Genomic DNA, 24,847 nt, shown 5'->3' on the forward strand with positions numbered 1-24,847 from the left:
CCTAAAACGCGCATGACTAATTACGTCAGCTTGTTTTTCGCCTCTACGCTTTTTGACCCTCTGAGGCACCCGGAGTTGTAGTACAGAGAAGCAGTAGTTGTAGTCTGTTTCACGGCTGGTAAAGCAATGTCTGAAACCGGGAGCCCAGGAGCCGTTTCCGTGCGGGATGTACAAGACCTCATCGCCAGGAAGGAAGAGATCGAGACGCAGATAAAGGCTTATTACGATGTCCTGCAGGATGTAAGTTGGCGTTTACGGACAGGTCCCCGTGTCCTCAGTACTTGTCATCACACTGTACACACTATGATCATGTTGTGTCCACTATTAAAGGGACTTATACACATTGTATACCACTTTTTAGCCTGTGTTATATAAGGAACGTACATATACCTAAAGGGTTAACCTAGTGTGTAACCCTGAGTCACTTGTCACGTGACCTGCGTTAGTCCTGTAATACAGCAGAATGATCTTCTATGCTTCCTGCTGCTATTAGAGATGAGCGAACTTACAGTAAATTCGATTTGTCACAAACTTCTCGGCTCGGCAGTTGATGACTTATCCTGCGTAAATTAGTTCAGCCTTCAGGTGCTCCGGTGGGCTGGAAAAGGTGGATACCGTCCTAGGAAAGAGTCTCCTAGGACTGTATCCACCTTTTCCAGCCCACCGGAGCACCTGAAAGCTGAACTAATTTATGCAGGACTAGACATCAACTGCCGAGCCGAGAAGTTTGTGACGAATCGAATTTACTGTAAGTTCGCTCATCTCTAGCTGCTATGATTATGAAGGTGACATGTTTGAATTTGTGTTATTGTGTTCTTTTTGTTTGTTTTCACATAATTTAATATAAACATTACGTTGTTCAACAAAAGAGACTTTCTTGGTAACCTATAGCAACCGATCAGCAACACTTGCATTATTGATAACATTCTTGAAAATGAAAGTAGCAATTTGATGGGTTGCTATGGACAACACAAAGTTTTCAGAAAGAACATTTGCGCAATAGCCATGTCTGGTACTGCAACTCATCCCCGCTAAAGTAAATAGTAGTGTTGAGAGAACGTTTACAGTAAATGCTGCAGAAACCCCAACCTGTCGGTTCGGACATTGATTGCTTTAGTCTTCGGAAATCCTGTTTTTCAGGGCTCCAGGAACCTGGAAATGATGGGTACAGTCCAAATCTAAGACTATCGTCCTAGACTTTTCCCGCACCCAAAGCATTTGGAAATACGTCTGCAAAACATGTCAAAAGTTTGGATCCGTGGGGGTCTGAGTGTTCAGACTAGAGATGAGCGAACTTACAGTAAATTCAATTCGTCACGAACTTCTCAGCTCGGCAGTTGATGACTTTAGCCTGCATATATTAGTTCAGCTTTCAGGTGCTCCGGTGGGCTGGAGACTCTCTCCTAGGAATGTATCCACCTTTTCCAGCCCACCGGAGCACCTGAAGGCTGAACTAATTTATGCAGGATAAGTCATCAACTGCCGAGCCGAGAAGTTCGTGACTAATCGAATTTACTGTAAGTTCGCTCATCTCTAGCTCAGACCTTTGATCAGGAGAACAAGCCAGGTGAAGTTCACGATCAGTGCGTTCTTTCACTTACTTGGTGTTACGGGATCGAGATGGTTTCATATGTACGTCTAAGTGTGCCTCAGTCACATGACACAGAGCAGGGAGAGGAGCGTGCGGCAGCGCAGACTCCTCCCTGCTCGTTCTCCGGATCGGCAGATCAAAACTTTAAGTTTTCTAAGTGACAGGTAGACTAAAGCAATCACCAGCCGATCCACTGAGTTTGACCGCATTTACTGTAAATTCGCCTAATACTAGTGATAGGAGGTTACAAGAATTCACACTGTATAACTGGGACTGTTGCTGGAGAAATAAAAGGAGATTATTTTTGTCCAACAATTGACCCCCCTCTAAATTTCTCTTAGACGTAGTTCACTTGGTACTTTGTTTGCATTTTCTTGTGTTTTAGAGGGCAGGGAAAATCACGTGTGACAAATCAAAGCCATTTTGCTGCGCGGTCTAGCATTGGGGTTTTTACTGGTAAAATGTTTCAATAATTAGCTTTATCTGTTAAACCGTTATGCCAATAACTGCTGCAGTTTACAGTTAAAGCCGACCTGTCACTAGGTTCTTATGGTACAAAGTAGGGCCATGGCCAGACAGGGCTTATTCCATGGCAAGGACCAGGCCGCATTTCCTGTTACTTCTGCAAAACCGGCCACCGGCCTTTGGCTAGCCGAGCGTGCTGGAAGTGGGAATTTTGCAACAACTGGAGACAACAGGGGGACATTTATCAAAATCTGTGCAGAGGAAAAGTTGTCCAGTTGCCCATAGCAACCAATTAGATCGCTTCTTTCATTTTTCAGAGGCCTTTTCAAAAATGAAAGAAATGATCTGGTTGCTATGGCAACTCAGCAACTTTTCCTCTGGACAGGTTTTGATAAATCTCCCCTACACCGTTTGGAAAAACACTGCTTTATGTAAATAAAGCATCATTACCTAACTTTGCGCCTTAGGGGTAGGGTCACATGTGCCATATTTTGCTGTGTATTTCTGCAGCTGATTTTGCTGCCCCTTGACTTCACTGGGTAGGAAAATATGCAGCAGCAAAATACATCATGAGTGACCCTACCCTTAAAGGGGTATTCCGGGCAAAAACATTTTATCCCTTATCCAAAGGATAGGGAATAAGATGTCTGATCGCAGGGGGCCTGCTGCTGAGACCCCCCGCGATATCCCTGCAGCACCCGCATTCTGTGTGGGGACTGCGTCTCTAGTTTCGGAAACCTCCGGGACTGGGGATGTGACGTTACGCCACTCCCCCTCCATTCATGTCTATGTGAGGGGGCGTGGCGGCCATCACGCCCCCTCCCATAGACATGAATGGAAGGGGCAGGGCGTGACATCACGTTCCCAGTCCCGGAAACCTGGAGGTTTCCGAAACTGGAGATTCAGCACCCGCATAGAATGCGGGTGCTGCAGGGAGATGGCGGGGGGTCTCAGCAGCGGGCCCCCCGTGATCAGACACCTTATCCCCTATCCTTTGGAAAGGGGATAAAATATTTTTGCCCGGAATACCCCTTTAATGTTAGTAATGACTGGTTTAAACTTAAATGGGCACTGTCATAAAATGTATTTATTTTTTTGCATCTGATACAGCAGGTAAAATAAATAATATTCGTAATTTACTCCCTGTGGGAAAAAAATGTCTTTATGTCACTTTCATGGCCTTTTAAATCTGGCCACAGGGGGTCTCCCTTCTGGTCCAGATTGCATTCAGTCTGCTCAAAAGCACAGACTTTGGTCTCCTGTTGGACTGGCAGGAGACCAAACTCAGGAAGTGCGGTCTGGCCATAGGCAGTGAATAGCACTGTCTGTGAAACAGGAAGAGCGAGTACTATTCACTGCCTATGGCCAGACCACACTTCCTGAGTTTGGTCTCCTGCCAGTCCAACAGGAGACCAAAGTCTGTGCTTTTGAGCAGACTGAATGCAAGACATTAAAAAAAAAAAAATAATAATATATATATATTTTTTTACAGAGAGTAAATTACAAATGTTATTTATTTTACCTGCTGTATCATATGCAAAAAAATATTTTAATGACCGTGACCATTTAACTTTAGGTTAAAGATAATACATGGAGTTGTCTCGCCTTACTGCATCTCTATCCTATTGCTGTGTTAGCTGAGGACAGCAGTGTTTCTTGAGTAATGCTATCACTGGGGCCGGAGCCTGCAAATTGTGCTTTGTAACAAAAAATTAATTAAAATGAAGTGCTGCCTTTTTAATGTATACTTACACCCTTTTGTTTTTTTTTATTTTACAGCAAAAAAACGTTGGAATGGAAGGACCCCTAATTGATAGAGAGGGCTTCCCAAGAGCAGACATAGATGTTTACCAAGTGCGGACTGCCCGGCATAACATCATCTGTGAGCATTTCTTCTTTGTATGCAGCAAGTTGATATTGTGAAGATATTTTACAGGGCTTTACAGAAAATCTGTCATCAGTGTCACTAACCTGTTGGTACAGGTTTGTAGTGCAGGTGACACTGAAGATAATGATGCTTGCCTTTCCCAGATTCGTGATCCCATTCGCCTGTCATCCTTCTTATTTAGGCGGCAGGCTTGGTGCACGGGCAGGGCTCCAGGAGCACTCTGAGGTCACTGCTGCTGCTGCTTCTTCACTCGGCTTGGGGAAGCAGCAGCAGTGACATCAGCGTGCTCCTGGAGCTCCGACCAGGCACTAAGCCTGCGGCCTGAACGAGAAGGATACAAGGGCCATGGATCGGGGATAAGTAAGTATCGTTATCATCAGCCTGTACCAGCCTGGACGCAATTCATTCTGTCTTCAGTCACATAAGATCTTTTATCTTCAAACCTCCTCTGGAAAAATCAGCTGTGGTTACCATAGGATTACATTGGCCGAAACTCCTAATGTTGAAATGCTTTGTTTCAGGCTATGGCATCATTGTTGCTTCTTATTTCATGTTATTCTGATCATATGCAATTGTTTTCTACTATTCTCTGTGGCCACACAAGTGGCTTGTGACCTTGATGGTACATTCCCATGTGCCGTATTTTACTACCCATTGAAGTCAATAGGAAGCAAAATCAGCTACATATTTTGCAACCCATTGACTTCAATGGGAAAGGAAATATGCAGCAGCAAAATACGGCACGTGTGAACTAGGGATCGACCGATTATAGGTATGGCCGATATTATCGGCCGATAATCATGATTTTGGGCATTATCGGTATCGGCAATTATCTTGCCGATAATGCCCCGCCCCCCGCACCGCCCCCACCGCACCGCGACCGCCACCCCCTCGACGCACCGCACCTCCGACCCACCGCACTGCGTTGCACCCCCCACCGTGATGCTAGGCGGTATACCGGTATGGATTTTTTCCCATACCGGTCGGGCCCCTCCCCCACCCTCCGAATCAATAAAAAAATTAAACTTACCCGTAATGGGGGTGGTCCAGGCCATCCTTCCTTCATGTAGTGTCCGGGGGTGTTCCGGGTGGAGGGTGGTCCGGTCCGGGCTGTCCTTCTTCTCCCACGGTCTTCTTCTCCACTCCGGGCAGGCTCCGGCCTAGTACACTGCATAGACGCCGCTACGCTGTGACGTCAGGTGCGTCGCTGCGCACGGGCGTCACTGCGCAGCGACGTCTATGCAGCGTACTAGGCCGGAGCCTGCCCGGAGTGGAGAAGAGGACTGCCGGAGAAGAAGGACAGCCCGGACCGGACCACCCTCCACCCGGAACGCCCCCGGACACTACAGGAACGATGGATGGATGGCCCGGAGCACCCTGGCAGGTAGGGGAGAGAAGCGGGTGGTGGCGGCGGCCTATGGCCCCGCAAAAGCCACTGCAGATCATTGATTTAAAGCGCCCGCTTTAAATCAATGATCTGCAGCGGTGTCGCAGGGGGTTAAATAGCCGATAACTTATACCGGAATATCGGTATAAGTTATCGGCTATCGGCCCTAACATGCACCGATTATCGGTATCGGTATTGGCCCTAAAAAAACGATATCGGTCGATCCCTAGTGTGAACGTACCCTTAAAGGGGTACTTCCGTGGAAAACTTTTTTTTTTTTTTTAAATCAACTGTTGCCAGAAAGTTAAACAGATTTTTAAATTACTTCTATTAAAAAAATCTTAATCTTTCCAGTACTTTTTAGGGTCTGTATACTACAGAGGAAATGGTTTTATTTTTGGAACACAGAGCTCTCTGCTGACATCATGAGCACATTGCTCTCTGCTGACATCTCTGTCCATTTTAGGAACTGTCCAGAACAGCATATGTTTGCTATGGGGATTTTCTCCTACTCTGGACAGTTCTTAAAATGCACAGAGAGCACTGTGGTCATGATGTCAGCAGAGAGCTCTATGTTCCAAAAAGAAAACCATTTCCTCTGTAGTATTGAGCAGCTAATAAGTACTGGAAGGATTAAGATTTTTTTAATAGAAGTAATTTACAAATCTGTTTTAACTTTCTGGAAACAGTTGATTTAAAAAAAAAATAAATAAAGTTTCCCACGGGAGTACCCCTATAAAGCATAATCAACAAGATTGGAATCAAATGTATTTAGTTCAATAGACAAATCCATAATTCTTAAAGGGGTACTCCGGTGAAAAACTTTTTTCTTTTAAAACAACTGGTGCCAGAAAGTTAAACATATTTGTAAATTACTTATATTAAAAAATCTTAATCCTTCCAGTACTTATTAGATGCTGAATGCTACAGAGGAAATTCCTTTCTTTTTGGAACACTGATGACATCACGAGCACAGTGCTCTCTGCTGACATCTCTGTCCATTTTAGCAACCGTGCATAGCAGATGTATGCTAAGGGCAGCATGGTGGCTTAGTGGTTAGCACTGCTGCCTTGCAGTGATGGGGCCTTGGGTTCAAATCCCACTAAGGACAACCATAAATAAAGAGTTATTATTATAATAACGTCAGCAGAGAGCACTGTGTTCGTGACGTCATCAGAGAGCATTCCAAAAAGAAAAGAATTTCATCTGTAGTATTCAGCAGCTAATAAGTACAGGAAGGATTAAGATTTTTTAATAGAAGTGATTTACAAATCTGTTTAACTTTCCGGAGCCAGTTGATTTAAAAGAAAAAAGGTTTTCACCGGAGTACCCCTTTAAAGTGCAAGTCCTAAGTTTTGGGCCCACGCGATCTTCAGCACCAGCGTAGGGAGATGCAGAACATGCTGTGGTACTGTGGTACGGTAGCCCTCGGCAAATGTCCCGCCCAGCGGGGTCTGCGTCTTCCCATGCTGGAGCCTTAAACCTAGGACTTGCACTCTAAAGTTGGTAAAATCTTGTGCAGCACTCAACATAACCACAGCATTTATGGCTGGCATATGTTTGTTGAGAAATGTTTTTGTACAGAACTATGGGGGAGATTTATCAAAACCTGTGCAGAGGAAGAGTGGTGCAGTTGCCCATAGCAACCAATCAGATTGCTTCTTTCATTTTCCACAGGCCTCTTTAGAGGCCTGTGGAAAATGAAAGAAGCAATCTGATTGGTTGCTATGGGCAACTGCACCACTCTTCCTCTGCACAGGTTTTGATAAATCTCCCCCTATGTGATTTGATCTACAGTATATTATTCTAATCGGTTTGCACTGAACATTATATATGTATGTCATTTCATTCTCATATTTTTAGGTTTGCAAAATGATCATAAATCCATCATGAAAGAAATTGAAGAAGCGTTGCACAACTTACATGCCAGAGAAAAGGAAAAGAGACAGAAAGATGAAGCAGTGGCCAAGGCTGAAGCGCAAAAACACAACCAGACTTTACCCAGTGCATTTGCCAGAGTTGATGCAGTCACTCCAGGATCTCCAGCTAGTATGTGTGTAAGTGAAGTAATGTCTTGTTGCCGGTGCACCAGCTCAGGTACATTCTGCAGTTTTTGGTTGGTGTGATATTACAGCAGTGGATCCCCAGAAATCATACATTTATCATCCTATCCTGTGGGTAGATGAGAGTTGTATTTTGTGGGAAACCCCTTTTTGAAGACAAACACGGGTTAGAGAGATTTATCATTGTCTTCATGACATTTCTTTGCTGTTATTTGTTGCAAAATTTTTGTGCAAAAAAATGGCGCAATTTCCAAATAGACAACCTTGGCTTGATTGTGCAGTGGATGAGATTTATTAACTGTGTCTTTAAAAAAAAAAAATGTTTTAAAGGCGCAAAAATAATGCGCAAACGTTCCAAAAACGCAAATTAATACCACTTCTGCCTTGCCTTAGAAAAGCAGCATCCTACAGAAAGTTAATGAGGTGATTTTTAATTTCTGCAAAATGTATCAGTCTGTGCACCGTTTTGATAAATTTGGCGCATGTAAGCCAAAAACACAGCAAAACAAAAAAAAAGTTGTGAGGTGGCTACACACAGACACATCGATATATTTCCCCCCCATAGTGCGGGCAAACAGGCTGTCAGTGTCTTGTTGCTTAAAGAGAATATATTACCTGTGTTTATTTCGAAGGAGTCATCTAACCCCATATATTTATACAAACAGCTTAAAATACTATAAAATAACATAAGAACATACTCTCCTTCTCAGTCCTCGGCTGCTCCTCACCTGGTTCTAGCAATGTTGCGTCAGCATGACATGTGACTGTTCAGACATCACTTTATAGGCATGATAGCATAAGGGTATGTTTACACTACGGAAGTTCCTTGTGGAAATTGCTTTCAATGGGAGGCTGCTGCTCAGTTCACACTGTGGAATTTCCGTTTACAGAATTTCCACCATGGATCAGGGTGTGCAGCAAAATTGACCATATTCATTCTTTTGATGGAAACTGTGAGCAAAATCCCATTAATAAATGGGACTTTGAATTTTGCTGCTTTATTTTGGCAAAACAGTGTGTGAACCCTAAGGGAGTAAAGTGCATTTGTGGAGCTTCTCTGCAAGAGGATAGTTGTGGATAGGCAGATTATCAGGTGTACAAAATAGATCCCTTCTTCAGTAAGACAACAGCATGCAAGTGACCACCAAGGGCTCTATTACACGGGGTGATTATGAGCCCTGTGTAATAAGAGATGTGCAGCTAATTGAATGATCTAGTGATTACTGAGCGGTGTATTAGGCTCTGTAGATGAGCACCGATCTATAAAATTGGCGCTTGCTTACTCAGGCCATGTAATATCCAGTGATTGGCTGAAGTGTTATGGGCTAAATATATGGAGACATCATGATGCGCTTATGCTTGGGGGTTCCAGAGCAGCAGGGGTGCTGAAACAGCACCTAGCTGAGGGATGAGTGTAATTTTTTTTTTATTATTAAAGGCCTGAAACCCCCCTTTAATGACTTCTTTGAAACAGGGCTGAAAAATGATTTACTGATTAGTAAATATGTCCTGTTAGGGCAGTGTTTTATTAAACAGGGTGCCTCCAGCTGTTGCAATACTACAACTCCCAGCATGCCCGGACAGCCAAAGACTGTCTGGGCATGCTGGGAGTTATAGTTTTGTAACAGCTGGAGAGACAATGTTTGAAAAATACCATGTTAGGGCATATATATATGCATCATAGAATGAGGCCTATTACTAACAACTAGAAGAGAGAGTTCTTAGTTTTCTTATGCAGCAATATTCTGAATTTTAATGTTATGGCAGGTGAATATTTAAAGGGGCACTTCTGCACTAATACATCTTATCCCCTATCCAAATGATAGAGGATAAGATGCATGATCATGGAGGTCCCACCGCTGGGGACCCCCGCAATCTGTCATTACGCGCACCCACCTTTGTGAGCTCTCCACAGCGCTCGAGGCTCAGAGTGTGAAGCGTGACAACCACGGGGATGGAGTATTGTGTTGTCACAACTCCACTCCCTCCCATATACTTGCATTGAGGGGGTGGGGCGTGACGTCACATGGGGGCGGAGTCATGACGTCACGATACTCCGGCCCCGTGGTCGTCACCCTTCATACTCGGAGCCTGCAGCAATACGGAGAGCTCACAGAGGTGGGTGCGGAATGACAGATTGCAGGAGTCCCCAGCGTCGGGACCCTCAGCGATCATACATCTTATTGGATAGGGGATAAGATGTACGGTATTAGGGCCGGAGTACCCCTTTAACTGTCTCTCAGGTTTATGATACATAGGAAGGAATGAAATTTCTACACGGATGAATATATTATTGACATATAGAAACCAGTGTGAGGAAGTTCTCTGTAAGGGAGACATTTCACCATCTGGTCTTCATTGCATGTTCCAATGACATCTGTTGTGTGGTGAAAAACAGCTCTGTCTTGAGTAAAATGCTGAGTCAAACACCCCACCAGCTCTATATTGCTTTCTTTATTGCCCTGTAGTGATGGTCATTCATACACGTCCATGAAAATGTAATCTTGAAAAAGTCAAGAGCAGAAACCGAATTAATAATAACAACCAAATTAATTTTAACCTAAATTCACACAACATGTGTAGAATTAACAGTGCACAGGTCTCCCATGCTGCCCTAGAGCAATTGTGTGGCTTCTGGCGCATATCTCTTGGAACCCTCTACCTTGGTTATTCTAATTAGAATTCACTAAATAAATAGATGGATCTAAATGTGACTTGTAAAATATGACAAATGATAATGTGCACAAATACATTATAGGTTTAAAATAAATATGTAAAACAATTATTAAATGGGATTAAAATAAAAATTTAAAGGGGTTGAATAGCAAAAACTATCTGATCCCCTGTAGATGGCATACGCTCCATTTATTTCTATAGAAACGCCAAAGAGGCCCTAGTACAGCACTTGAGCATCTCCAGTGCATATCGTCTACAGCACACGCTCCGCACGGGGTATTGTTCCAGAGATCACTGGGAGTCCCCGTTTAGCTACTTATCCCCTATTTTGTCAATAAATGATAACCTCGTAACCTGAACATTTTATTTGCTGGGTTATGAAACATGAATGGTATTAAAAAGAAAAAAGTAAATCTGTGCTGCAAGATTTTTTATAAAAAATGAACAAATAAAGTGCAAGCACTGTGCACAATAGTGTGTGTGTGTGTGTGTGTATAATATATAATATAATTTTTTTTATTTTTTTTTTAAAGGGATTATCCGGGAATAGAAAAACAGAGCTAATTTCTTTCAAAAACAGCTCCCAGTTTGTCTCCAGGTTGGGTGTGGTTCTGCAGCTCTGTTCCATTAAAGTGAATGGAGCCAAGTTGTAATACCACACCCAACCTGGAGACTGAAAATGTAAATAATTTTGAAAAATGACTATTGTGCGCAGTGCTGCTCTATAGTCATCTTTGTGATATTTAAAGAGGTACTACCGTGCTGACAACTTATCCCCTATCTAAAGTATAGGGGATAAGTTGCCTGATCGCGCGGGGTCCCGCCGCTGGGAACCCCCGCGATCTTGCACGCAGCACCCCGCTCTCATCAGGCCCCGGAGCGAACATCCGCTCCGGGTCTGATGACTGGGCCGGTGAACGTGACGTCACAGCTGTCTCGCTCCCTGCCATAGACTTACATTGAGGGGGCGGAGCATGACATCACATGGGGGCGGAGCCGTGACGTCACTATACTCTGGCCCCGTGATTGGCAGTCATCAGACCCGGAGCGATGTTCGCTCCGGGGCCTGATGAGAGCGGGGTGCTGCGTGCGAGAGGCGGGACCCCGCGCGATCAGGCAACTTGTCCCCTATCCTTTAGATAGAGGATAAGTTGTCAACACGGTAGTACCCCTTTAAGTGGAGGCCTAAAAACCTAACAATGACTGTTCTGTAGCACATGCAAGGTGATATCTGCTCTCCAACTATTACCACTTGATGGAACTTCTTTTTCATAAAAGGAAATCTGCTTGCTGATACATCTGCTCCTCTTTAGGATTAAAGGAGCACAGTTTTAACAGCGAGGCTGCTGTGTATGCAAAGCTACCTCCAGCAGCTCAGTGGCAATAATTATTCCAATACTGCCTATTACAGAATAACTGTGTAATAACAGTGTAATAATAAGCATAATTCCGAAGCCCCCTAAAACATGTATACAGGAGTGTATCACATTCTCAGCTCCACTGCTGAAGATGCTGGTATGGGAGACAGAATCTCATGGCTGAGGATCTGGATGCGATAGGGTTACAGTTCACTTCCATGCAAGTCTTTATTATTTTTTCTTTTTGATTTAGGGATTGCTTGTTGGTGATGAAATAATTGCATTTGGTTCAGTAAATACAAACAACTTTCAGACACTACAGAATATTGCCACCGTAGTACAACACAGTGAAGGGGTAAGTACACATGTATGTTCCATGACCAATATATAAGAAAAATAAAGCACCAATTAGAGTATGGGTAACAAATCCCCCATGCTTTATAGAAGTTGATAAAGTAGTCTGACCAGTTTACATGTATTATGAAAATAGTGCTGGGCAGTATACCGGTTCACCCCTCGAATGAGTGAATTATCCTCCGCAGTACCCACATCGGGGAACCAATCATATGTGACCCGCGAGCGCTGTTCTGCTTTTTTCCGCCCCCCAATGATTTATCAGCTGCGATGTCCAGCGCCCGGACGATGATAGGCTGACGGCTCTGTGACTTTCACGTCCCAAGGAAACAGCAAGAGGACCGCAGCGCAGGACAGTGAAGACTGTACCAGAGCCCGGGAAACGTTATTTGTAGTACAGATTTCTAGCGCCGGCAGCCCGCAACTCGTAGGAGGATGAGCAGAGGAGCGCTTGCGCTGACATGATGTGGGGACAGATGTGGGGACAGCGCAGCTGATAATTCACTGGGGTGGGGGGTGTTTGAAGAGAAGCGGCGCCCAGGACACATTGGGGGGGGGGGGGTGTTAAATACCTTGGAACCGCCATCACTTACAAAAATACCGTGATACACGTTTTTGCTCATACCGCCCAGCTCTACATGAAATTACATTAGTATTTGTTAATTGTCAACTTTCTTGTGATTTCAGAAACCATTAAGTGTGACTGTTGTTCGAGATGGAAAATCAGTTCATTTGGGACTCACTCCTCAGCGATGGAATGGAAAAGGGCTTTTAGGGTAGGTTAAACAGGGCTGGACTGGGACTAAAAGCAGCCCTGGAAAATAGACCCCCACCAGCCAACATACTATATCACCTCTTACCCTATCTTGGAGAAGCATTGTGGTGCACAATGCACTGCGGTAGATTTAGCAGTAATTCATCACGCCTTTCCCTACTCTCACATTATCTACACAAGAAGGAAATAAGTGGAACATATAAACACATGATCAGAGTCAGTCAAGTATAGGTGTATACAAGTACCAATATAACTAACATTTTTCCATGGCAATGCCGTATGGTGGTTACCCCAGCTGTACACAGGCTCTGCAGACCGTATAAGTGATTACAGTGAAGTTACATTCCGTGGCTCATAGGTGGCATCTATTTTAAAGTAGACTCCCCTATTTAGGGTAGGTAGTATGACAATATCAGATAAGTAGTTGAGCCCTAGTATTAGCTATTTAGGCAGAGCCCCCCATTTTAGGTAACAAGCTCTCATATTTAATTAGTAAGCAGTCCCCTATAATAGGTAGGAAGGTATCCCATATTAATTAGGTAGATAACTGAAATACATTACTAGAAAAAGCTCTTTTATATTAGGTAGGCAGGTTGCACCCCATATTAGCTTAGTAGGTAAATCCTCTCTTTATTAGCTAGGTAGATAGGTTGATCCTTAGTCGCCCCTTCCATATAAGGTAGGTAGGCAGGCTGATTCTTTCCCCCCCTCTTATTAGGTAGGTAGGCTGTCTTTCCTCCCACCCCTCCATATTAGATAGGTATATAGGCTGATGCTTACTCTCCGTCTCCATATTGGATGCTATATATGCTGACCCCCCCCCCCCCCCTCTAAATTATATAGGTAAATAGGCTGATCCCTACACTCCCCCTCCATATTAGATTGTATATAGGCTCATTTTCCCCCTCCATATTAGCTATGTGGGCTGATCCTTACCCCCCTCCCCCTCCATATTGGGTAGTTAGGCTGATCGCCTTCCACCTCCAAATAATATAGGCTTATCCTTACCCTTCCCTTTCATATTAGATAGTGTATATAGGCTGATCCCCTCTATATTAGTAAATAGGCTGATCCTTACCCCCCAACCTCCATATTAGACAGTATATAGGCTGATTTCTCCCCTCTATGCTGTTGTTCCATTCCTTACATGATACACTGCACTACTTATTCGGTACGTATATACCTGTAAAACTGCATTCATCCTACTAGCCCTGGCACTGGCAGGAGCCTCTCATTAGACAGCTGACCATTTACTTCATCTAGGATGGCATTAGATACAAGAATAAATGGCACCAATCTATAGTGTCAGGGTATATGCTCCTCATCATAAACATATAGGGGGAGATTTATCAAAACCTGTGCAGAGGAAAAGTTGCCCATAGCAATCAGTCAGATCACTTCTTTCATTTTGCAGAGGTTTTTTTTATAAGTGAAAGAAGAAATCTGATTGGTTGCTATGGGCAACTGGGCAACTTTTCCTCTGCACAGGTTTTGATAAATCTCCCCCATAGTGCTGAGGGTCTCACTACTGGTGATTTCAGTATAGGCCCATGCAAAGCTTAGTATACACAACAAGAAACTAGAGCAATTGCTACTCATCAAAAAATAATTTTATTTAACACATTATTAAAAACATACATGTAAAGATTTTTGTGTACATTATTAGGTGGGTAAATGGATAAATAAAAAGGTCAAAATTGTAACATGATGTCACAGAACAGTGTGCAAAAAATCAAGTTAGCAGCAATCAAATATGAGTCTAACTGAAATGATATGTCTACAGGGGAATCAGGGCCTCCACTAGTGAAAAACATAAAGTGCATATAGTATGCCATGCACTGCAACAACTCACACATATTGGGGTCCTGTTACCACCGCCCCAACATAAGTTTCATCTGCCTGATAGGACTTTCTCAAGGGACGCTCAGGATGGCATCCATAAATGAGTCATAAAAAGGCATTGGTGGCCTTGGTAAGGCCCCATAATAGCCACCATAAAAAGGTGTAGAAATCTGCTGCTACAAGCGTATACAAAAGCTACCTGGCTGCAACCGGGAGCTCACAGTGCATTCCCTCTCTGACTGCCATCGGCACATCCGCAGCGTGAAAAAACGCTGCGGATGCGCCCCGTGTGTTCCTGCTCTAAAGGTGTATTCTCACGTACAGTATCCTGCGCATATTTCATGCGCAGGATTTGAAGATGCAGATTTTATGCCGCAGATTACAATGTAAACTAAAAAGTTGAACGCAGCATAAAATCTGCAGTTTCAAATCCTGTGCATCAAATATGCGCAGGATACTCTGTATGTGAATACACCGTAAAAATATATATTAGTTTGTACAATATACTGGTGTATAAATATAAAATATTGTTTGGAAGCAGGGCATAACTGAGGAGCTGGAAATGGAACTCCAACCTCCTATTGAAAGACATTAGAGTTGGCAAGGGAAACACATATGATAAAAGATTAAAAGAATATTAACAGATACTCATTAGAATTAGTATTTTTGTTCCTAAAACACGCCAGGACCATCTTCTTAACCTGTCCCTTTCTTCATAAATCTGTGTCATATATAATCTCTGTTTTTCTCCTTTTCAGATGTAACATCATTCCAATAAAAAGATGAAGCTTCTGGATGTCAGAGGTTAAAGTTGTTTTACCCGATGTTTAGATGTTGGAACGTGGACTGATTTTAGAAGAACTCTCTTTTCTTTGCTTGTCTTATTTCAACATCTGAGTAAAACCTTGTATGATTTACACAATTTGCATTTTTCTTATTTATAGGTATGCCATTTGTAGACAACAAGTGGAAGCCATATTTGGTGCTGCCAAAACTATTAATAAAATGTCTCCTAAAGAATTTATAAGTGAATTTTCCAATTCAAAATTGATTATTTGCATTCCTATGCTGTATCACCCTGACACTTTCTTCCCCTTTGATGTGGCCCAACAGATATCCTCTCCGACAAGATGAGTGGTAGAAGTTCTGGTTGTATGTCTACAACATATTCCACTATCATTTCTAAAATAAACTGGGTGACCCACACCTCCAGAGTAGCATAGAGATCCACAGGGGTCACTTATGCTGGCCACCCTGTTGCTTACAGCCCTACAACCTAATTTGAGCACTGCCTAGAAAGCTTAGTACTTAGAATTTATTGCAGGACTCTCTTATGAATAATAATGGGATCCTTTTAGTGGACATTCCTCTGTTAATTAGATTATTCTGTACAAAGTCGTTTGGCGGTGGTAGAAAGCATACATAGGCCCTTATTTACTAAGAGTGTTGTGTAGGTTTCTTTGTGGGTTTTAATTCCCTACAATTTATTTTCCACGGTATTTACTAAGGTTTCCCTACATTTTCCACTTTCCCTACACTTTGCTTTTTTTTGTTACACATGCTCTGATCTGTCGGGTTTTCTAAAGCTCAAATCCACCACATTTTATGTTGAAACCTTAGTAAATATGTTGGGTTTTTGTGAAAATGTCGGGAACATGCCCCTTTGTGGAGACCATGCCCCCTTTTCCCAGTGGCCACGCCCTTTTTTTTTAGGGTTTTCTTAGCGAAGTGGAGAGTTAGTTGGAGTTTTTTTCAATTCTGGTGCAAAATCTCTCACAGACAGAATTTCTGGCGCAATGCGCCAGACTCTGGCGCACAGCCCAACAAAACATGTTGGGTTTACAATAGTAAATGAGGGCCATAGTGTTGAACCAGAGAATGATTTGGGAGCTTTTGTTCACTGACTCTTATTTCCTGTTTTAATCTAGGAAAATTAAAAAATAAAAATAAAACCTTTGTCATAATTTTTTTGTTTTTCATAGTGTACTACACAAAACATCAATACAGTTTTACATAGTAAAGAATTATGTGCAATTTCTAGTATAATTGCATCGCATAACAATTGTAATGTATGCATTATACATAGAACTCCATCAAGAGGTTATTCCTATCTTTTAAAGCACTGTGCTGCCGCCACTGAGGAACAGATACTGTGGGGGAAATATTGAGAAGTGAATGTGCCAAAATGTGTTTTAGACAGATAAGGGGGGCATCACTTAGTGGATGTGGCTTAGGCTGCTTTCACACTATGAAGTTCACCCATTAATAAATGTACGTTTGAAAAATAATTATTAACGCCTGTTAAACAACCCCATTCAAGTCAATGTTTTTTTTCTTTTACCCGTTATCACTCGTTATAGGCCGTCATTACTAACGGACATTAGTTAGAAAGAAATTAGGGAGAAATAACGGGACATGCACTAATTTTTCGCCCGTCACAAGAAACGGGTAAATCAATGGACGTTATTTTTAACATTGAAGTCTATGGAAAACGGATGAGCCTTTGTCATCGTTTGCACAATTTTTTAAAATATCCGTTATTACTTCTGAGCATGCTCAGAAGAGGTGACATCAGCAGACTCCTACAGGGCTGAGGGACTCTACTACTCCCATCATGGAACAGACTTGTTTCCATGATGGGAGTAGTAATTCCCCACTGTGGAAGTCTGCGGACAGCTGGGGAGGCTACATTAGTGTTTGTACTACTACCCCCATCATGGAACAGACTCTGTTCCATGATGGGGGTTGTAGTACAGGGGCTGAGGGATTGATCGCGCCGGGTTTTACTTCTGACACCCGATGCGATCAGAAATTATTAAGCAGGGGAGCGGGCGGCATGGTCCGCAACCCTGCGATCACGATGTATTTTTTACTTTCATTTTTAAATTTCCGCTGGGAGCCCTGAATGGCCGGTACTGAGGAGCCATTCAGGGCTCTCCGCAGGGTTTTTAAAGTGAACAATGTGAGGGGACATATGTATATTAAAAGTGTTGTGGGAGGGGGGGCAAGATATATAGTGCTGCAGGGTGGGGGGCATAGAGCGCTATATATCTATCTAGGCCCCCAACAAATTTATAAAAATATATATCCCTGCCACAGCATTAATAAAAATATGACCCCCCCCCCCCCCGCAAGCACATTTATATGTAAATATCTATACCCCCCCCACCAGCGCATAATGTAACCCAGCCGGCGCATTTGTCTTAATTTTCCATTGCAGCTCTATATGTGAATGGTTTATCTATCAGAACGCATCTAGCAGCTGTCCGGCCGGTGATGCTGACAGATATACTATCCATTCATAGCGCCGGTGGCTGCATATGTATATAGATGTGCTGGGGGGGCAGACATATAGTGTTATCTGCCCCCCCACAGTGCTTCTATATACATATGCAGCCGCCGCGCTATGAATGAATAGTATATCTGTCAGCATCATCGGCCGGACGGCTGCTGGATGCGCTGCTGACAGATATACTTGTCACGTATAGCGCATTTGTGCACCGCTATATGTGATATCTGTCAGCAGCGCATCCAGCAGCCGCCCGGCCGATCATGCTGACAGATATACTATTCATTCATTCATAGAGCAGCGGCTGCATATGTATATAGAAGCGCTGTGGGGGGCAGATAACGCTATATGTCTGCCCACCCAGCACATCTATATACATAAGCAGCTGCCGGCGCTATGAATGAATAGCATATCTACCAGGATCATCTAGCCTTTCTGATAGAGATACCATTCACATATAGCGCTGCAATGGAAAATTTTGACAAATGCGCTGGCGGGGGGGTATCGACATATACATATAAATGCGTTGGCTGGCGGGGGTCATATTTTTATTAATGCGCTGGGGGGCTAGATATATAGCGTTTAACATACACATGTCCCCTCACATTGTCCATTTTAAAAACCCTGCTGGGATCCCTGATTGGCTTCTCAGGGCTCCCGGCGGGGAATTTAAAAAAGTAAAAAATACATTGTGTACATCGCAGGGTTGCGGAGCGTGCTCCCCTGCTTAATAACTTCTGATCGGACCGGGTGTCAGAAGTGAGACCCGGTGCGATCAATCCCTCAGCCCCTGTACTACAACCCCCATCATGGAACAGACTCTGTTCCATGATGGGGGTAGTAGTACAAACACTAAGGTAACCTCCCCAGCCACCATCAGACTCCCGCAGCTGGGGAACTACTACTCCCATCATGGAAACAAGTCTGTTCCATGATGGGAGTAGTAGTAGTAGTCCTGGCTGTGGGAGTCTGTAGGCAGAGGTGTTAAAACGTTCGTACATGACAGATGTTATAACGGGTTTTAATGGATGAATATGCCCGTTATTTGGACAGACATTATTCAGCCGTTAGTACCCGTTAATAAACATCTGTTAACAATACATTATAACGGCCGTTTATTAACGGGTGAACTTTATAGTGTGAAATGAAAGCAGCCTTAGTTGAGAGACATGGCTTATATGTGATGCTCTGTACCAAAAATTTTCCAAATGTTTGAACACATTTGTGGTGCAATAGCCAAGCCAGCTAATAAATATTGTAAACTTAGACTAAAGAGTCTATAGTCGCACCAGATTTTTATTGGTGGATTAGCAGAACCCAGCAATGTTCAAGTTTTGGCTTTTTTTATATTATTACAAGTGTGCCTTCAGTGATCATGGGTAAGACTTATCAAAACCTGTCCAGAGGAATAGTCATCAACATTTGTTGATACTATCTTGGGTGACGGCATTCCAAAACATATGCAGTTTATTATCTTGAGTTGCCCATAGCAACCAATCAGATCGCTTCTTTTATTTTTGAAAAGGCCTCTGAAAAATAAAAGAAGCGATCTGATTGGTTGGTATGAGCAACTCAGCAACTATTCCTCTGAGCAGGTTTTGATAAATCTCCCCTCTTATACCACAACCAGTGAGAGCCATTTTGGTTACTTGGAAGCAACCTACAAATTCATAGGTAAGTGGTTTTGATGCTATAGCTGGTATATACAGTGAAACCCTCTAAGACGATCATCAAGGATTGCATAGACAAGTAGCCTTCTGCAAGGTTGGAGTTCTCCAAAATGACATACACAAATTCTAGATAAAGGGCTTGTCTCAAAGAGCTAGTCTCTTTTGAAGAACTTTTACTGTGTATGGTTGCCACCTTTTTCAATGGCCAAGGTTAAAAAAGTGGGGGGCATGGCTTAACACCGAGAAATTGTTTGCTAAGACTGATTGCCAAGATAACTTTACATGTGATAATCAACCCCCTTTGCACAATGGAGGCTGAAGCTGGCATACCAAGCATCCCTGCCTTCGTCCCCTCTGCTCCCCTATGCCTGCCCACCTTGTGCTCACATGGGCAAAGGGGGTCCCATGAATATTCACAACATCTGATTCCATGCAGATCACTTTTCAGCAGCCTCCTCCTTATAATCACGCACAGGATTAAAGTAAAAGTTAAAAAGCACTGTCATCTGAACAAACTTTGCATAATTCAATAGTACAAGTGAATATAAGAAAAGTATCTTAAAGGGGTACTCCGCTGGAAAACTTTTTTTTTTAAATCAGCTGGTGCCATAAAGTTAAACAGATTTGTAAATTACTTCTATAAAAAATCGTAATCCTTCTAGTATTTATCCGCTGCTATATGCTCCACAGGAAGTTTTTTTCCTTTTGAATTTCCTTTCTGTCTGACCACAGTGTTCTCTGCTGACACCTCTGTTCATTTTAGGAATTGTCCAGAGTAGAAACAAATCCCCATAGCAAACCTCTCCTACTCTGGACAGTTCCTAAAATGGACAGAGGTGTCAGCAGAGAGCACTGTGGTCAGACAGAAAGGAAATTCAAAAAAAAAATAACTTCCTGTGGAGCATACAGCAGCTGATAAGTACTGGAAAGATTAAGATTTTTTAATAGAAGTAATTTACAAATCTGTTTAACTTTCTGGTACCAGTTGATTAAAAAAAATAATAATAATTTTAACAGCCAAAAATGTTTCTTTCTCCTGTTCCTAAACTCCCCCTCCTACTTTCACTCAGCTTTGTCCTGTGTCCGCAACACAATTTGGATGATGGTAATGTGTAAGTGTGGTAAATTTATTAAATAATTGCATGGCATGTAATAAATATGGTGTTAGTGCACATTTTTGCATGGTTCCCCCTCTGTGACTTTTTCTGCAACTTTTTAACCTATTGCGCCAAAATGTGCAACTTTTACAAATGCTTTCCACATCCAGTTTAGTAAGCCAAGTAGAGATGAGTGAAGTTAGTGATTCGATTTGTCACAAACTCCTCGGCTCGGCATCTGCTGACTTTAGCCTGTATAAATTAGTTCAGCTTTCAGGTGCTCCGGTGGGCTGGAGACTCTCTCCTAGGAATGTATCCACCTTTTCCAGCCCACCGGAGTACCTGAAAGCTGAACTAATTTATACAGGCTAAAGTCAGCAACTGCCGAGCAGAGAAGTTTGAGACGAATCGAATTACTGTAACTTCACTCATCTCTATAAGCCAGCCCAGACCTGGCGTAGATTTGCGATAATTGCACATGATAGGTTCATGACCACTGCAAAAAGTTAAAGGGGTACTCCGGCCCCAAGACATCTTATTCCCTATCCAAAGGATAGGGGATAAGATGTCTGATCGCGGGGGGTCCTGCCACTGGGGACCACCGCAATCTGGCATGCAGCACCCACCTGTAAGTACTGCCGGAAGCGCTGGAGGTTCTCAGTCTTTTGCCTCCTGACGTTACTTCATGACTCTGCCCTGTGTGACATCATGCCCCGCCCCTCCCATAGACTTGCATTGAGGGGGCTGGGCGTGATGTCACGATAATCCGTCCCCAGGGTTGGGAGGCAAAAGACTGAAAACCTCCAGTGCTTCCGGCAGTACGTACAGGTGGGTGCAGCATGCTAGATGGCGGGGGTCCCCAACTGTGGGACCCCCCCCGATCAGACATCTTATCCCCTATTCTTTGTATAGGGGATAAGATGTCTTGGGGGTGGAGTACCCCTTTAACTAGACTAAGCAAAAAGTCCCAATGAAAAGTCTCTAAACATCAGCTGCGACCAGGAGTTGTAGTAGTTCTACAAAAAGATGTCTGTGTAACCCAAGCCTAAAGGGGTATCCAGCTCTTAGGGAATGTTCACACATCAGAATTTCCAAGTGGCGTATGGCAGAAAAATTCTGCTTGGAGATTCTGTTCCTGAAGACGCCTGTTCTTTTTGATGGGATTCTTCTGCACCATGGCGGAAACATCTGCCATGGAAGTTCCTATTCTGGCCTCCGCAGAAAGAATTGTCAAACATGTCAATATTTTCTGCAGAATCCATTAGGAAATGATCCAGGCGGACATTCCGCCATGTGAACAGGTACATTCACATGGTCACGCAATGCGCCTGTGTGAAGCGTGCCAGCTCTTCTTGAGCTGCAGGCATTGCATGGGCGGGCAGCCCTGAAGTCCCATTGACTTAAATTGGTGTTTTAGCGCTAAAAAGAAGCAACATCAATTCTTTTCAGCAGGTTTCTCGTGCTTCTACTGAAGTCGATGGGAGCGGGGTTTGGGGCAGTGACCCCCACTGTTTTTGAAGTGGAAATTGGCACATTTTATGCATCCAAACCAATGCATTTTGTGCACCTGTAAGGCTATGTTCACACTATGGAATGTCCGCGCGGACAATCTCTGTGCGGGCATTCCGCATACTGTGGGCGCTGGCATAATACATGCAATGCGGAATCTGGCACGAAATTCTGACATATGAATGGCGTGGCGCTACTCCAACCTTTGGCCTGCAGCTGTCAGAGCATGCTGGGAGTCATAGTGCTGCAATAGCTGGAGAACATTGCATTTAGGTAGAGTCTCACGTAAGGGACATCGGGGTGGTTGAGACGCGGCTGCTATGTGGTCAAAAAACAGGCAGACATGCAGGTCTGTGCAGTTATCAAATTGACCAGTAGGGTAGGCTCACGTGCCATATACGCTGTGTATTTTGCTGCGTATTTTCCTACCCATTGAAGTCAATGGGTAGCAAAATCCGCTAAAGAAGATTTGCAGCAAAATATGCATAATAGGGTAGGGTATTTTGCTGCATATTTGCTGCCACACAGTAATAGCGCCCCCTATGGTACTTTTCAGAATGATGTTTATATGTGTGGACCAGTCTTTTCCAACCAGAGTGCCTCCAGCTGTTGCAAAACTACAACTCCCAGCATGCCCGTACAGCCAAAGGCTGTCCGGGCATGCTGGGAGTTGTAGTTTTGCAACAACTGGAGGCACACTGGTTGGCAAAGACTGCTATAGTTCACTTTCTGAGAGATTTAAGCAGCGTTCTGCTGTCCGGGCATGCTGGGTGTTGTAGTTTTGCAACAGCTGGAGGCACACTGGTTGGCAAAGACTGCTATAGGTGACTTTATGAGCGCTTTAGGCTGTGTTCTGCTGTCCAGGCATGCTGGGTGTTGTAGTTTTGAAACAGCTGGAGGCACACTGGTCAGTGGTGTAGACATCACTCTGTCACAACACTTATACTGAAGAGAGAGTCACGTGACCTATCCCCATTATCTTCATACACTTTTATTCAGCCCCGTGCACCAGCCGCTTTCCCACAATCCTATGCGGAGCACAGTGCAGGAATTACAGACGACGGGGCCTAGTAATGAGTTCCGTGTCACCATGGGAACCCCGCACGGTTTACTTCTCGGTTGCTAAGTAACGCAACTAGAGGCTTGTGAGCGGGCTGCGTCTCCTGCCGTAAGTAGACTGTTTATGGGGATATGAATATAGATTATTATTATTATTGTGAGGAGTCCTGCACTATTCTGGTTGTGCAGCCGATCGGGATGTGATAGAACAGACAGTACATAGAGGTTACTCGTATTATGGAACCTTCACTTGTGGCTAATGGATCTTTTCCCCATTGATCATAACTAGTGATGTCATTTTGTGATGTCATTTTTTTTATCTTTTAGCTATGACATTGCTGATGTATTTACAGGGATCAGATTGAGTTCCTATTATATAGATTATTGTGATTATAGTAGATCTCTTACATAACAACCTGAGGCTAGGTTTCCTTTTTATACCCGAATAAACAAAAAACTGACCTGACCTGATGCAAGATGGGGCGTTTTAAAAAAAAAATTGTGGGTATTAGTTTTTTTGTTTTTTTTTCTTTGTTTTTTTTTTTCTATGTGTTTACCTCATAACATCTCATTTAATTCTTTCACCATGGGAAAAAAAAAACCTGAAGAAATGCCAAAGCTAAACCCCAATTTTTTGAATAGTGTTTTTTTATTATATATATATATACATAGACTTTTGCTCCCAAGATTTTGTTTTAAAAAAACAACAACTAAAAAACACCATAGTCTCAACATGCTGCGATTTTGGAAAACTGCCATTGAACCCAAAACCGCAGAAAAATGACAAAGATGAGTGAAAAAATGGCGAGTGGTTTTGTCATTTCATAAATCCCTATTGACTCTCAGCTAACATCTGATCGTGGCGTTTTTTCCCCCAAAAAATACAAGTTGTTTTTTTTTTTTTCGTTTTGAAAAAACAAGGGGAAACCTAGCTTTGTAACAGTGTTTTTTTTTTTTTTGTTTTTTTTTAAAGGGATAACCCCAAGATGAAAACTTATCCCCTATATACAGGTGATATCTAGCTGATTATGGGGTTCTGACAGCTGGAACCCCCTTCAACCACAAGAACAGAGGTCATTTGCCCCCCAAGTAGATGGAGGGAGCAGCAGGCTCCATTAACTTCATTCGCTGAACATTGCCAATTTATTACATATTAAAGGGGTACTCCTTTGGAAAGTTAAACAAATTTGTATATTACTTCTATTAAAAAATCTTTACCCTTTTAGTACTTTTTAGCAGCTGTATGCTACAGAGGAAATTCTTTTCTTTTTGATTTTTTTTTGTCTTGTGCACATTGCTCTCTGCTGACACCTGATGCCCTTATCATGAACTGTCCAGAGCAGGAGAAAATCCCCATTGCTAACCTATGCTGCTCTGGATAGTTCCTGATATGGGCATCAGGTGTCAGCAGAGAGCACTGTAGACAAGACAACAAAAAATAAATACAAAAAGAAATTACAGCTGCTTAAAAGTACTGGAAGGGTAAAGATTTTTCAATAGAAGTAATTTACAAATCTGTTTAACTTTCTGGCACCAGTTGATTTAAAGAAAAATGCGGTGTGGTGGGGGGTGCGGCGCGGTAGGGGGCGTGGAGCGGTGCGGCGGTGGGGGGAGCAGTGCGGCAGTGTGGGGGGGGGGGGGGGGTGGGGCGGTCGCGGTGGTGGTGATAGGACTCAGGAGGTCCCCCGGACAGGCAGGGGGAGAGAAGCGGGTGGCGGCGGCGGTCTATGGCACCGCAAAAGCCGCTGCAGTTCATTGATTTAAAGCGCCCGCTTTAAAGCAATGATCTGCAGCGGTGTCGCGGGGGGATAAATAGCCGATAAC

At 43.3% G+C, this 24,847-nt stretch overlaps 3 protein-coding genes across 6 annotated transcripts in view; 2 read left to right on the forward strand and 1 right to left on the reverse strand.

Moving 5' to 3' along the window:
* Positions 1–24,847, reverse strand: part of HPD (4-hydroxyphenylpyruvate dioxygenase) — a 183,333-nt gene that overhangs the window by 92,834 nt on the left and 65,652 nt on the right. For 2 of the 3 annotated variants that reach the window (XM_056535025.1, XM_056535018.1), the window contains exon 1: positions 1,602–1,749. The exons of the other annotated variant lie outside the window; for it this stretch is intronic. The gene's annotated coding sequence lies outside the window, so the exon portion shown is untranslated. Of the gene's footprint in view, positions 1–1,601; positions 1,750–24,847 lie in introns of those variants that run through there. 3 annotated transcript variants of the gene reach the window in all.
* PSMD9 (proteasome 26S subunit, non-ATPase 9) lies at positions 47–16,351 on the forward strand. Its single transcript, XM_056535143.1, has 6 exons — positions 47–240; positions 3,836–3,938; positions 7,195–7,388; positions 11,682–11,783; positions 12,470–12,558; positions 15,158–16,351. The coding sequence occupies exons 1-6, from the start codon at positions 127–129 to the stop codon at positions 15,183–15,185; spliced, it is 630 nt and encodes a 209-aa protein (XP_056391118.1). The 5' UTR covers positions 47–126; the 3' UTR covers positions 15,186–16,351.
* The window catches only part of CFAP251 (cilia and flagella associated protein 251), a 69,990-nt gene continuing 68,119 nt past the window's right edge, over positions 22,977–24,847 (forward strand). Inside the window, exon 1 of one of the 2 annotated variants that reach the window (XM_056534933.1) lies at positions 22,977–23,132. The gene's annotated coding sequence lies outside the window, so the exon portion shown is untranslated. Of the gene's footprint in view, positions 23,133–23,229; positions 23,249–24,847 lie in introns of those variants that run through there. The other variant, XM_056534943.1, reaches the window with a different exon arrangement.

The sequence above is a fragment of the Hyla sarda genome, chromosome 1, assembly GCF_029499605.1.
Source record: "Hyla sarda isolate aHylSar1 chromosome 1, aHylSar1.hap1, whole genome shotgun sequence".
In the NCBI taxonomy this organism is placed as follows: Eukaryota; Metazoa; Chordata; class Amphibia; order Anura; family Hylidae; genus Hyla; species Hyla sarda.

Coding starts and splice junctions, on each gene's coding strand:
- PSMD9 (XM_056535143.1), top strand. CDS start 127: ATGTCTGAAACCGGGAGCCCAGGAGCCGTTTCCGTGCGGGATGTACAA. Junction 11,784..12,469: donor TAGTACAACACAGTGAAGGG/GTAAGTACACAT, acceptor TTGTGATTTCAG/AAACCATTAAGTGTGACTGT. Junction 12,559..15,157: donor AATGGAAAAGGGCTTTTAGG/GTAGGTTAAACA, acceptor TCTCCTTTTCAG/ATGTAACATCATTCCAATAA.